The 14352-nt window shown below is 36.3% G+C and overlaps 1 protein-coding gene across 1 annotated transcript in view; it reads right to left on the reverse strand.

Annotated features, from left to right (window-relative positions):
• Positions 1-1315: 1315 nt before the first annotated feature.
• LOC106877940 (ubiquitin-conjugating enzyme E2 S) overlaps positions 1316-14352 on the reverse strand; it is a 50319-nt gene continuing 37282 nt past the window's right edge. Inside the window, exons 5-7 of the mRNA XM_014927019.2 lie at positions 10840-11030; positions 6950-7083; positions 1316-1845 (exon numbers count right to left, since the gene is read on the reverse strand). Coding sequence (XP_014782505.1) covers positions 1692-1845; positions 6950-7083; positions 10840-11030 — 479 coding nt within the window. The 3' untranslated portion in view covers positions 1316-1691. The remainder of the gene's footprint in view (positions 1846-6949; positions 7084-10839; positions 11031-14352) is intronic.

A 14352-nucleotide genomic window follows, 5' to 3' on the forward strand; every position in this document is an offset into this window, starting at 1 on the left:
TATAGAGAGAGAGAGAGAGAGAGAGAGATATGTATATGCACTAGAAATATGTCACAAAAACAAAATAGAAACTACACTTGGAAATGTAAAGGGAAAGTAAGAAAAATAAGCGAAAATGCACATTGGAAATCAAAAAAAATAAAGGCTTTTTATGAAAAGTAACGATAGATATATACAATTAGATGAACTGAAGTAGGAATAAAAGTCATTATTGTGAATTGTTAAAGTGATTCAAAAGCATACCGGTTTCATAAAGTTACTAATCATTGCTTTGAATGCATACTGATTCCTGAACGGTGTCAGGTCTACTAGTCCCTGAGTAAAAAGATTGTGTAAGGGAGGTAAGTAGTTTTGGATTTGGTGCAATTAGGGTAGATATAGATCTGTAATGTAAATGGTGTATGAGATGTATGGAGGTTAGTGTTATTAATTCAAAGGTCTTTGTTATACTGAGGTGTTGTGTGAACATTAATAGAAGGGGAAAATTAGGATTAAGATTCCTAGCACACCTTTCTATGTGTCCACTGACCTGTATCTGTCTGTATTGTGGGTGGCAGATTTGTTATTTGTGGAGAGTGGTTCTTCGACGGAGTGATATTCCTGTTTGGCCAATATAATTATTACCACACCCTAAGCATGTAATGGCATATATATATATATATATATATATATGTATATATGCATATATGTATATATATATGTATGTATAAATATATGTGCATATATATATATGAAACTACAATTTTATTCAATCAGGCACTCAACTGTGAGTCCACCGCATCTTATAATGGAAACAGCTATAAGCTAATGAAATTTATAAGATAATTACTTATTCTTTTATCATTCTTTTCTTACACATACACACATGCATGAGATTAACTGAACTGAGGTATTATTGCATATCCAATTGAAATATAATGATGATAACATAAGTTTGTCTTTTTAATTCATGATATAAAAAGGAAATATTGAATTTTAATAATTCAAAAACATTTTAAAAATGAAACAAAAACTCTAAAACATAATTGTTTTAGTAGATAACAGGGTGATGAGAGGGGGTGCTATGCTAAGAGAAGTAAAGTTGAGCTAGGAGGAAAGAATGAACAGGTAGGAGGTAATGGGAGGGGTAGCAGTTTATTGATGGGGAAACCAAAGGTTAAGAGTGAAAGATGGTAGAATTGAGCAAGGAAGAGAAAACTGTGGAGAAGTGACAAAATGAAAAATTGAAAAGAAAAAAAAAAAAATTTGAAAAACATTGAAAATAATAATCATTATACAATAAGATAATCATTATGTGAAAAACACAACTCATATGTATGTTGCTTGAAACTTTATTAAAATCTTAGAGTGATGACATGATGCACTCACAAATACTGTCATCGGCCAGTTTAAGTCTGAATGGATATCGAGGATGGCGACTTCAGCAATATGGGTGATTGAGATGGGAGAGGCAGGCTTTTTGGTGTTCCATTGCCAGAGCCATCCTCTGGTAGGAGCTGTAGCCAAGACTTTTCAGTGGATGATCAGAAAATGCCCTGTCTTAACATTCACAACAGTATGAAAAAGAGCGAGCGAGCGAGAGAGAGAGAGAGAGAGAGAGAGAGAGAGAGAGACAGAGAGAGAAACAGAGAGAGAGACACTAAAGTAGTGAGTCTATTTATTCACAGTCTGTACAAAGTATTAAATAGCTATCATAATCTCTTGAGTACTTTCTTCTTTTCTTTTTTCTTTTTGTCAACTGGTATAATTTTCTTTTCACCAGCAAATTTGTCTCCTGCATGTTTCTTGGCTATAGGACCATCTGAGGATTTGTCCCGAACATTGGACGATTGCTCCTCTTTGGGTCTGGAAAGAAAGAAATCAAAGTTGAATTACATCACTATACAATGTTTTTTTTAAAAAATGTAATAAAAATTTCTGCAATGAAAAATTTGTTTGCAAAATTTCTAGAAGAAATACATAGACATTTAGAAGTTTTGAAAAAAACACCCAACAGTTTTGCAGGAGGTTAAATGTTTACACTACTAATATTCCTGTATGACAAAAAGATTTAGGGATAGGAGGACCCAGAGACAAACTGATATGGAAAAGATGATTATGAAAGCTCAAGGATCCTTCAAATGGACAGAGATTTAGAATGTTCTTAAAGAAGCATTTTCTGAGAAGGAGGAAGAAATAGAGATATATGACATACAGGACAACTCTTAAGTTCTAATGGGATAATCTACTAAGGGTGACAGACAAAATTTGTGGTTGGAGCAAAGTTTCTGCCAAACCAAGGGTAACATGGAATAGTTAGGTTGACATAGTCAAACAAGAGAAGAGACAGGTTAGGAAAGTGGAAAATTTGGGATAGCAAAGAGCCATATCAGGTAGCTAAAAGGGAAGATAGATGTCAGGGTTTATCTAGCTAGGGTAGAAACAGAAAGGAAGATGTTTGCCAATGTCTTACAGTATGAAGATCGAAGACCTGAGGTGTTCCAGAATGCTAGTATGTCAGAGAGAATTGAAATGTGGGAGAGAAGTGTATATGGATAGATATAGTATGCTTGCACTTAATGATTCTGAAAAGAAAGAGGTATGGAAGAACTACCATGAAAGGCTGTTGAATGGGAGGAAGGGAAGCTTCCCCATCTGAACCTTAGAGAATGACCAAGTATCTCAGTTGATTGTAGTATGATAAGGCAATTGAAGAAATAAGGAAAGCCCCTGCTCCATCAGGAGTCACTGCTGAGATGCTTAAAATATCTGGTAGAGTAGGATATAATCTAATAACCTGTATAGTTAATCAAGTTTTTCAGGGAAGTGTAATCACCAGTGTAGCAGCATCATAGTCAGCTGCTACAAGGGTAAAGGAGACACCTTAGATAGAATTATAGAGGTACCAAATTGCTGGACCAGACAAGGAAAGAGAGTCGTAGCCCAATTGATTAGGAACAGAATTAGACTGTTGTTGTTGTTGGCACTCCGTCGCTTACAACGTTGAGGGTTCCAGTTGATCCGATCAACGGAATAGCCTGCAAGTGACTGAGCACTCCACAGACACGTGTACCCTTAACGTAGTTCTCGGGGGTATTCAGCTTGACACAATGTGACAAGGTTGACCCTTTGAATTACAGGCACAACAGAAACAGGAAGTAAGAGTGAGAGAAAGTTGTGGTGAACGAGTACAGCAGGGTTCGCCACCATCCCCTGCCAGAGCCTCGTGGAGCTTTAAGTGTTTTTGCTCAATAAACACTCACAACGCCCGGTCTGGGAATTGAAACTGTGATCCTATGACCACGAGTCCACTGCCCTAACCACTGGGCCATTGCGCCTCCACAGAATTAGACTAGATGAATTGCAATTTGGCTTTGTACCAAGGAGAAGAACTACTGATGCTATTTTCAGTCAGGCAACTGCAAGAGAAGAATTTAGTTAAGAATAAGGTGTTGTATTTGGCATTTGTGGATCTGGAGAAAGTCTTTGACAGAGTATCTTGCTCTGTGACATGGTGGCCTGAGGAAGCTAGACAAATGACATGTGAAAATAGTACAAGTCATGTACAAGGGTACTGTTAGTAGGGTAAGAGTTAGCTCTGAGCAGAGTGGCAAATTTAGTGCACAGGTAGGTGTTCACCAAGGCCTGATCCTCAACCCCATCCTATTTATCATTGTTCTTCAGGCCATAACAGGAATTTATGACCAGCTGCCCACAGATATTACTATATGCTGATGATCTTACTTTCATAGAAGAATCTGTAACAGAACTAAAATGAAATTCTCAGTGTAGAAGTAAAATCGGAAATTAAAGGGCCTTAAAGTTAACTTGGCAAAAACAAAGATCCAAGTTAGCAAGAAAACAGACAGAACCCTACTCACTTCAGGTAAATGGCCCTACTCAATATGTAGGAAAAGTGTAGGCAGGAATTCCATTTGGTGTACCCAGTGCAAGCTATGGATACACAAGAGCTGCAGTGGAATAATAGAAAGTAGTGTTTGTATATGGCACAAAAGCCATAAAGTCTATAGATATACAAGAAATTCTTTTTCTCAAATGTCCCAGAGGTTGTCTAGAGGTAGTGGATAATTTCTGCTACCTAGGTGACCTAATTAGCAGTGAAAGAGGAGATACAGGAAGTGTAATTACTAGAATAAGAATAGGATGGAGAAAGTTCAGAGAGCTTTTGCCTCTGGTGGCAACCAAAGATCTTTCCAAGTGAAAGGAAGATTGTATGATGCCTGTGTGTGAACAACAATGCTACATGGTAGTGAGACATGGGCTCTAAATGCAGAGGACATGTTAAGACTAGAGAGGAATGAAGCTAGTATGCTCTGCTTGATGTTCAATGTCAGTGTACAGGTGCAACAGAGTGCTAATGTACTGAGAAAAGTTAGGTATAAGAGGAATTAGATGCAGTGTGCAAGAGAGAAAACTGTGCTGGTCTGATCACGTGATGGATATGGGCAAGGACATTTCATAAAGAAGTGCCAATCACTTAAAGTGGATGGAACTTATGGAAAAGGGAGACCCAGGAAGACATGGGACGAAGTATTGAAAGCTGACCTCATGATACTGAGCCTTATGAAGATTACAAAGGACTGAGATATCTGATGCCTTGCTGTTCACAAGACCCGTCCACCACAGCAGAATTGATATTCTAAAGCCACCTTAGTAATGTTTGATGGTAAGGAGCTCTGCTCTTGCATTCACATTGCATTCCCAAACACTCATCACTTTTCTATCACCTGAGAGCAGAATAGGCATATACAACATCCCTTGCCCTCCAGACTACTTCCATTTCTTATTAGCTTCCCTTGCCTACTGTCTCCACCAATCACCTTTCTGTGCTGTTCTCCATCATTAACACCTCACTTATCTGCTATCACCCTCAGATATCTACCACAACCCCATCCCCCAAGCCTCTCTTACATTTTTCTCCATCATTTGCTACAGTCACCTCTATCCTGCCCACTCATCCAGTCAAAATCTCTGTATCACCTCATCTATTCTCACCCCCCCCCCCCAATGTCCCTCAAGGGCATGTTCTAATACAGCTTTGCCATCATCTCTCACAGTATCACTCTTCTTCTACTCTTTCACTCTTTCTTTTCCTATTGGAATATCCATTTATCTACGGCAAGACACCTATCTTTGTCCCTCCTTACCTTTAACCTCTCAACTGGCACAAAGCTTCCTCCTCCCAATGCTACCTCACACTCCAAAGTGAGGAGTTTTTGTTTTTACATCTTACAAGGTACTTGACCCTGTCAGTGATAGTACCATGTAAAAAGTACCCAGTACACTTTGTAAAGTGTTTGGCATTAAGAAGCATATCCAGTTGTAAGGCAGTAAGTGAACCAATACTGCAAGCATAAAGAATTTAGTAAATAGCAACACAGTTGCCTGCTTAGTGTTTCTATATATTATCACTGATACACAGCTTTAATTAGAAACTGTTTTCAACTTATTTACTCGCTTTCTCCTTGGCTCCCTCAATATATCAAGTGGTGATAATATTTTGGTGCTGTAAAATCCTGGACAATCATCTAAAGCTACATTAAAAATTTGTTTATGACTTTCTTCAAAACATCTCCAGAGTATGACGTTTTAAGAGGGAGGAATTTACAAGGGAGATAACTTTCATATAACAGCTAAAGCAGCAAATAGATATTTTTTAGGATACAATAAGCAATGTGAAGGTACGTGGCTTGGTGGTTAGAGTATTCGGCTCACAATGATAAGGTTATGAGTTCCATAAACAGCAGTGCATTGTGTACTTGAGCAAGATACTTTATTTCACATTGCTCCAGTCCATTCAGCTGGTAAAAAGGACTAGTACCTGTGTTTCAATGGGCCAGCCTTGTTGCATTCTGTGTCATGCTAAATCTCCCAGAGAACTACATTCAGGGTATATTATGTCTGTAGAGTGCTCAGTCAGTTGTACATTAATTTCATGAGCAGGCTGTTCCACTGATTAGATTAACTGGGACACCCATTGTTGTAACTGACGGAGTGCAAGTGTTCACATGAGCTAATAAAATACTGACTTAGTAAAAAAAGACCAATGATTCATATCTATCAATATTTTGTGCTATATTAGGGCAGTGAGCTGGAAGAATTGTTGGCAAGCTGAGTAAAGTGTTTTGCAGTATTTCATCTGTCTTTATGTTCTGAGTTCAAATTCTGATGAAGCTGACTTTGCCTTTCATCTTTCAGAGTGTACAGGTGCAACAGAGTGCTAATGTACTGAGAAAAGTTAGGTATAAGTCCTTTGTCATATTCATAAGGCTCAGTATCACGAGGTCAGCTTTCAATACTTCGTCCCATGTCTTCCTAGGTCTCCCTCTTCCATAAGTTCCATCCACTTTAAGTGATTGGCACTTCTTTATACAAATGTCCTTTCCCATATCCATCACATGATCAAACCAGCACAGTTTTCTCTCTTGCACACTGCATCTAATTCCTCTCATACCTAACTTTTCTCAGTACATTAGCACAATTATACCTAACTTTTCTCAGTACATTAGCACAATAAAATAGGTACTAGTTTAGCATTGGGCTCAATGTAACTGACTTACCTGCTCCCCCGAAATTGCTGGACTTGTGCCAAAATTTGAAACCAATATTTTGTGCTATGTCCATGATCAAAATATCTAACTCTTGCCAGTCCAGCTTACATAATTGTAAATTTCATTTGGAGGTGTATTTCACCAACACACAGCCAACATATCAAGGATAAAAATAATTATACCAACAAATGTGCGAGGAGGAAATTATTCACAAGTTTTTGAAGCAGCTAATTCAGTTTACCATCTTGGAATCAAAACTAAAAATTACAGCTCATGAATTCTCGAAATTCCTCATTATTTCTGAGTACTAACCAACAATTTGATAGCATAGTCCTCCTTGTATTGCAGTCTTAGCAACTGATGGATAGTAACTAGTGAACAACAAATATCAGACTTACTTAGGTTTTGCATGGATTTCAGTGTATAGTCTTGCTCTTGTCGAGTAATCATCATATTGTTCCAATAGCAGTTTACCGGCTTCCTCATTCAATGCAGACTCTGGGTTTGGCACAATCAGTAAACATTTTACCGTCTATATAAAAAATAAATTGGATTATTCAATTATTAATCTTGGCTGAAATCAACAAAACAGTAATCAATCAATGTGACAAGGGAAGATAATTTAGTAAAAAATAACAAATAACAATAGGCACAGGTAAGAAGCTTGCTTCCTAACCACATAATTCCGGGTTCAGTCCCAATGCATGGCACCTTGTGAGTGGATTTGGTAGACAGAAACTGAAAGACACCCACTGTATGTATATATGTGTGTGTGTGTCTTTGTGTCTATGTTTGTCCCTGCAACACTGCTTGACAACCAGTGCTGGTGTCTTTATGTCACTGTAACTTAGTGGTAACGATCACGCTCAAATGGTGCTATTTACATGCCACTGGCACGGAAGCCAGACAGCTGCTCTGGCAATATGTGTGTGTGTGTATATATATATATATATATATATATATATATATATATAAAAATCACCATCATTTTAATGCCAACTTTTCCATGATTGTAAGAGTCAAACGGAATTTGAGGTAGATTTTCTAAGGCTGGATACCCTTCCTGTGGCCAATCCTCACTTGTTTCCAGGCAAGGTAATATTTCCCCATTTCCAAACAAGTTTTTCAAAAAGATTGGAAACAAAAGACATGACTTGTATGACAATGAAGATTGCTTTAGAACAACCACATGTCAAGACAAAGAGACACTAATACATATATATTTATATGATGGGTTTCTTTCAGTTTCCATTTGCCAAATATACTCACAAAGCTTTGGTCAGCCTGAGATTATAGAAGAAAATTATCCAAGGTGCCACGTAAAGAGACTGAACCCAAAATTATGTGTGGGAAACAAATTTCTTAACCACATATCCATTTAATGCTAATTATAGCTACTTTTAGAAGAAAAAGAACTCAAAACATATAGAGTATGTATTTTTTATAGCGATAATTGAAGGTACAATTTCTCACAACAACTAACCTGTTTCAACTCAGTAGAGTTCAATGATTCTCTATTGAGATGACTCAATCTAGTCAGTCACTGTGAGAAATATTTTATCTTATTCCCTCAATTTACACACACACACACACACCCCGCCGCTGTCACCACCATTCAACATCTGTTTTCCTTTTGTGCATGGGTTGTTGGTTTGACAGGGATAGGCAAGTCAAAGGACAGCACCAAGCTCTACTGGTTTTTATGGTTGGATACCATTCCTCACTTTACAGGGTGTACTGGGTGCTTTTTCTAACATGGCACCAGCACCTGTAAATATTATATATATATATATATATATATATATATATATTCTGAGATTGAAATGAACAATTCACTAATGGAACTTGCACTAAGTAGTGATCACTGGTAAGTCTAAATGCATTATAAATATCACTAGCCATGGTCTACTTAACTTCCTTCTAAAGAAAGGTATCTACATGTTTTTATCTGCACAAAATAGGCTACTTCTAGTAATGCTCAACATGATGAGATATCACATCTTAATACAATGTTTCTGATGGGAATTAAACCCCAAGAAGATTTTAACAAATAGATTAACTGTTAAAATTATACATAATGTTAAACTCATCTCAGTGCTAATGAGAGATTTAAGGAAACTATCGATTACAAATTTTGGCAGAAGGCCAGGAATTTTGAGGGCTGGGGTTAGTTGATAAATCAACCCCAGTGCTCAACTGGTACTTATTTTATTGACTCCGAAGGGATGAAAGGTAAAGTCAACCTCGGTGGAATTTGAACTCAGAATGTAAAGACAGACAAAATGCTGCTAAGTAATTTGCCTAGCATGTTAACCTTTCTGCTAGCTCACCACCTTATTTAAGGAAAATAGTGAGATACATTGATGCTTTTGAACACAAGATGAATGTAGGCTTATTGTCAATTTCCAACAGACTGTTGAAAATCATGCCATCTTGTTAAATGTGAATATTGCTAATACTTTTTAGAATGGTATTAGTCTTACATAATCGTATCCTTCTCTATAAGTCTGCATATAAAAATATGATACTTCAGTAAAATGTTACTAGTATAAATAAGATTAAAAAATTCACAGCATCATTACTTCAAGTTTATCTCAAGGCAACATCAAATATGTGTGCATATGAATTTATATTGGCATGTGAGTACACACACAGATGTACATGCATAATTTTATATTCTTTTGTTTTCTTTTACTTGTTTCAGTCATTTGACTGTGGCCATGCTGGGGCACCACTTTTAGTTGAACAAATTGACCCCAAGACTTATCCTTTGTAAGCCTAGTACTTATTCTATCGGTCTCATAACCGTTAAGTTATGGGGATGTAAACACACCAACAGCAGTTGTCAAGCGATGGTGGGGGAACAAACACAGACACACACACACAAACATAAATATATAGATATAAACGGTGGGCTTCCTTAGGTTTTTGTCTACCAAATCCACTCACAAGGCTTTGGTCGGTTCAAGGCTATAGTAAGAGACACTGGCCCAAGGTGCCATGCAGTGGGACTGAACCCAGAACCATGTGGTTGGGAAGCAAGCTTCTTACCACACAGCCACACTGTACCTATGTGTAAACGGTTATCTTGGGTTAGAAAATACACTCTTCAAGGAACCAACGAAACTGCTAGGATGTATGAATAACGCAATATCAAATTGGTTAATTAAATATCCATAAATAAAGAGCTGTAATGTGTGTGTGGGATATTCTATGAATTAATTAAAAACCAACTAATCAAGATCAATAAATGAATGGTAAGGATTCAGGACTTTTTAAAGCAGTAGCTTATTAAACTAGTAATTTTACCTGATGAAGTTTCGAAGCTATGTCAGTTTGGCAGTGACTTAATCTAAAACTGTGTATTGAAACTGAAACAATCACATCATAAGAGAATCATTTTAATCATTTAACCCTTTAGCATTTAAACCAGCCATAGCAGGCCAAAGTATTCAACCTGGCCAGATCCTGCATATCACACCTACTCAACAATGTCATTCTAAAAATATACAATCACATCACTGAAATCTCGAAGATACAAGATAACACATGATTAATTCTAAGCAATGTAAATAATTAAGTATTACATTTAACAGAGTAATCTAAATACTGTGGAGGCGCATGGCCTAGTGGTTAGGGTGTCGGTACCATGATCGTAAGATTGTAGTTTCAATTCCTGGACCGGGCGGCGCGTTGTGTTCTTGAGCAAAACACTTCATTTCACGTTCCAGTCCACTCAGCTGGCAAAAATGAGTAACGCTGCGATGGACTGGCGTCTGTCCAGCTGGGGAACACATACGCCATTGAAACCGGGAAACCGAGACCATGAGTCTGGCTAGGCTTTAAAAGGGCACATTTATTATTTTTTTTAATTTAACGCCTCAACAGAGCTGTTGCTCATTATGAAATAAAGTTTTATCACACTTAAATGATGTGGTTGCCCACTGCCTCCTTATTTGAAGGGCTGCATCACTTAATGATTGGATATTATTTTGTCCAAATAAGAAATACATGTGAAATGCTGTTTACTTTCATTTCACTAATAGCACACTGCTATCAATCTGCATTGATCAATGCTACAATGAAAATTCCCCATAATTTTTGTGTAAACCTAGACAAATTTGAAGGTGTTTTTAAGGGTTTTTTACTTCATTGGTTATATATTTTAAAATAGTGCTATATATGAACTAAATTTACCATTTTTTTCTATAAAATTTAAAAGTGCAACACAACAGAATTAAAATATCATGGACTCTAAAATAGATACAAGCAAAAAATATCTACTTACCAAAAGAATGTGTTTGATCCCCAGTTCTGGTTTCCAGTCTTTCTTCAGCGTATTTACACATATCTCCCCATTATTTGCCACATTTGGATGAAATATTTTTGTCAAGAAAAATCCCTTAGGTGGTTCAGTTGGGAAGTTTTTTCCTAAAACTAGTTTCATTTTGAAAACACCTCCAGCATATGGAGTTCCGGCTGATAAAAAAAAAGTGCAAATATGTATATTTGAAGCTGTACATTACAAAATCATTAAATTAAAATAATTTTTATAAAATATCAGAATGAAATAGCAATCCTATCTACACAACCATCTAGTTCTGCATGTGTGTGTGTGTGTGAGTGAGAATGTGTGTGTGTAGTGTGAATAGTTGAAGTATTTGAGGTTACTAATTACTAGTGAATAAAAGCAGACAAGAAAATTTAGGCATGTTATATGTCTGAATGTGTAAGTCTAAAAATCTGTCCAGACAGTTGTGAGAAAAAGTTCAATAATCTGTAAGATCAAATGAGGAGGTGGCTAGACTAGTGCTTAGCATGCCAAATGCTACAGACCAGAAATAATAGCATTGTTACAGAGAAAATCATTCAGGACTGAATCATATGGTGATGCTATATTGTACATTCATCAATGTTGGCATAGAAAATTTCCTATGCACAAACATAACTTGAAACTTCATATAAATTACACCAGAGGCAATTAAACAATTATAAAATTTTTATACTATACAGATGTGACAAAGTTAAATTTAAGGAGGTATTTATCCTTTTTTACATTTCATAAAATTCTCAGACATTGCATGAAAAATAAAACCTAAGTTTAGTGTTACCACATTTAATAGGTTAACTAGAAATAAATATGCAATGAGGAAAAAAATCAATAGTAGTCAATGATTAACGTAAATTTCATGTTTCTAGCAAGTGCAGGAGATGATACCTCCTGACATGTTTTGGAGTTATGATATAATCAGCATAGCATAGCATTCATTGTACTTGCAAAAATAAGGATTAAGTATCACTAAGTAAATGTACAAGATTGTACATTGGTTGGCACAGGAAACTAGAATTGGCTAGTGAATAAATAATTCAGAGATGTAATATAATAATATAAAAAAAGCTATTTAATTCATGAAGCTCTAAATGGTGGGAAAAAACCTCCAATATTATCTTTATTTTTTACTTGTTTCAGTCACTGGACTATGGTTATGTTGGGGTACTGCTTTGACGGGTTTAATTGAACAAATCACCCCCAGTACTTACTTTTTTTAAGCCTAGTACTTATTCTCTCAGTGTTTTTGCCGAACCACTAAGTTACAAGGACGTAAACAAAGCAACATTGTCAAGCGGTGGGGCTACTTCTAACTTATGTCAACAGAATCCACTCATAAGGCTTTGGTAGGCCCAGCAAGGTACCACACAGTGAGACTGAACCAAAAACCATGTGGTTGGGAGGCAAACTTCTTACTACAATGCTGAAATCTACACTATGCTGATAAGGGTTATAACATACTAAGAAAATGAAATATCAACCATTGAAGAATATTGCTTTTTTTATCTTCACCCCATATTTATGGCTGGTTAGCTTTTTAGCGCACCCTCCAATAAATATGATAACATGAAGATAACTATTAAATACAACAGTTCACTGACAACTTTAGTGTATTCACTGTTCACAATGAAAATTTAGAAAAAGAGATATAATTTTTAATCATATATCTAACCTAAAGCTAGCATTAAGCTGAATGGAATGTTTGCTGCTAAATGTCCTGCATTAAGAAAACCTTAAAATAATATTTAACCCTTTAGCATTTAAACTGGCCATATCTAGCCAAAATATTCTCCCTGTTTTATATTCAAAACCAACGAGATCTGTCCTCTCATATCTGTCCTGCAATGTCATTCTACACATAAACAATCACATCATTAAAATCTTAAAGATATGAGATAATGCAGATTAAATCAAAACAATGTAAATAAATAACCATTATATTTGACAGGATAATCTGAATGCTAAAGGGTTAAATCTATGTAATAGTCATGTGCAGTCATTTTTAAATACATTAAGAGATTTTTAGGTTCACTGAATAAAACATTAGCAATTTTAAATAACAAAGATTTTCATGACTTTCTTGATGGCAAAGTTGTTAGCCCAGCAAACCATACTATTACTAAACCATAATTATTGTATAAATTTTTATTTCAGTTTCAGATTCATATAATTTGATTTCAACTAAGCAGTATTAATAGCTTTCCTGTAAATATAAATTTTACATTATGTCAATTTAATGAAAATACACACGTTTTATAAATTCAGAATATTCTTATTCTAAGTGTTCAAACTCTTGTGTATGTGTTTGTATATATATGATACATGTGCAACCATTAATACAGGCACATTTTTTTTCTCTTTCCATCTGTTTTCTTTCCTCATTCCTTTATTTTCCCTGAGCATTAAACTAATACACCCTGTTGTTTTCTCACCTGCACCTGTCCATTGTTTTTTGGCATCATATATATATATATATATCATCATCGTCGTTTAACGTCCGCTTTCCATGCTAGCATGGGTTGGACGATTTGACTGAGGACTGGTGAAACCAGATGGCTACACCAGGCTCCAATCTGATTTGGCAGAGTTTCTACAGCTGGATGCCCTTCCTAACGCCAACCACTCAGAGAGTGTAGTGGGTGCTTTTACGTGCTACCAGCACAAAGGCCAGTCAGGCAGTACTGGCAACGGCCACGCTCAAAATGGTGTATTTTATGTGCCACCCGCACAAGAGCCAGTCCAGGGGCGCTGGCAACAATCGCGTTAAAGCATTTAGAAACTTCAAGGCATGTGAAATAATTTGTTTTTAACAGTGGAACTTGAAGTAGACAGAAAAAGTCAAAGGCTATTATTTATAGCTTTATCTACTTCAAGTTCAACATCATTTAACATCCTCCTTCCATACTGGAATAGGTTGGATGGTTTAACAGGAGCTGGCCAAGCAGAAGCCAGCAACATACTTCTGTGTCTGTTTTGGCACATTATATATAAATCAAGATAATCATAACATATTTTGATTATTTTATGACAAGAATATTTCATTTAAATTACTTTAATTGCTTAAAACAGCAGCCAATCTTGTTTGATCAAAAAAAATTTTGAACTGGTGAGCAAGGAGCATATTAATGGCATTTTGATATGACTACTTCATAAACATTAAGCCAAGATAGTATTCTATAGCCAAAACTTTCAAAATTTTTCTCTAAAATTTTCCATGTATTTTATAAATGAATGGGAGAAAGAGAGCCTGCCGTATGTCGACCCAATAGAGGGACCAGCTATCCGAGTTGATAGTACCAGGGTAGATAAAGCAATTAAGAGTATGAAGACCGGGAAAGCCCCCGGCCCATCAGGAATCACTGCAGAGATGCTCAAAATATCTGGCAGTGTTGGCTATAGCCTAGTCACCCGTATTACGAACCAGGTGATACACGAAGGAGTCATACCCAATGACTGGTGTAGCAGCATCAT

The sequence above is a fragment of the Octopus bimaculoides genome, chromosome 2 (assembly GCF_001194135.2).
Source record: "Octopus bimaculoides isolate UCB-OBI-ISO-001 chromosome 2, ASM119413v2, whole genome shotgun sequence".
Lineage (NCBI taxonomy): Eukaryota > Metazoa > Mollusca > Cephalopoda > Octopoda > Octopodidae > Octopus > Octopus bimaculoides.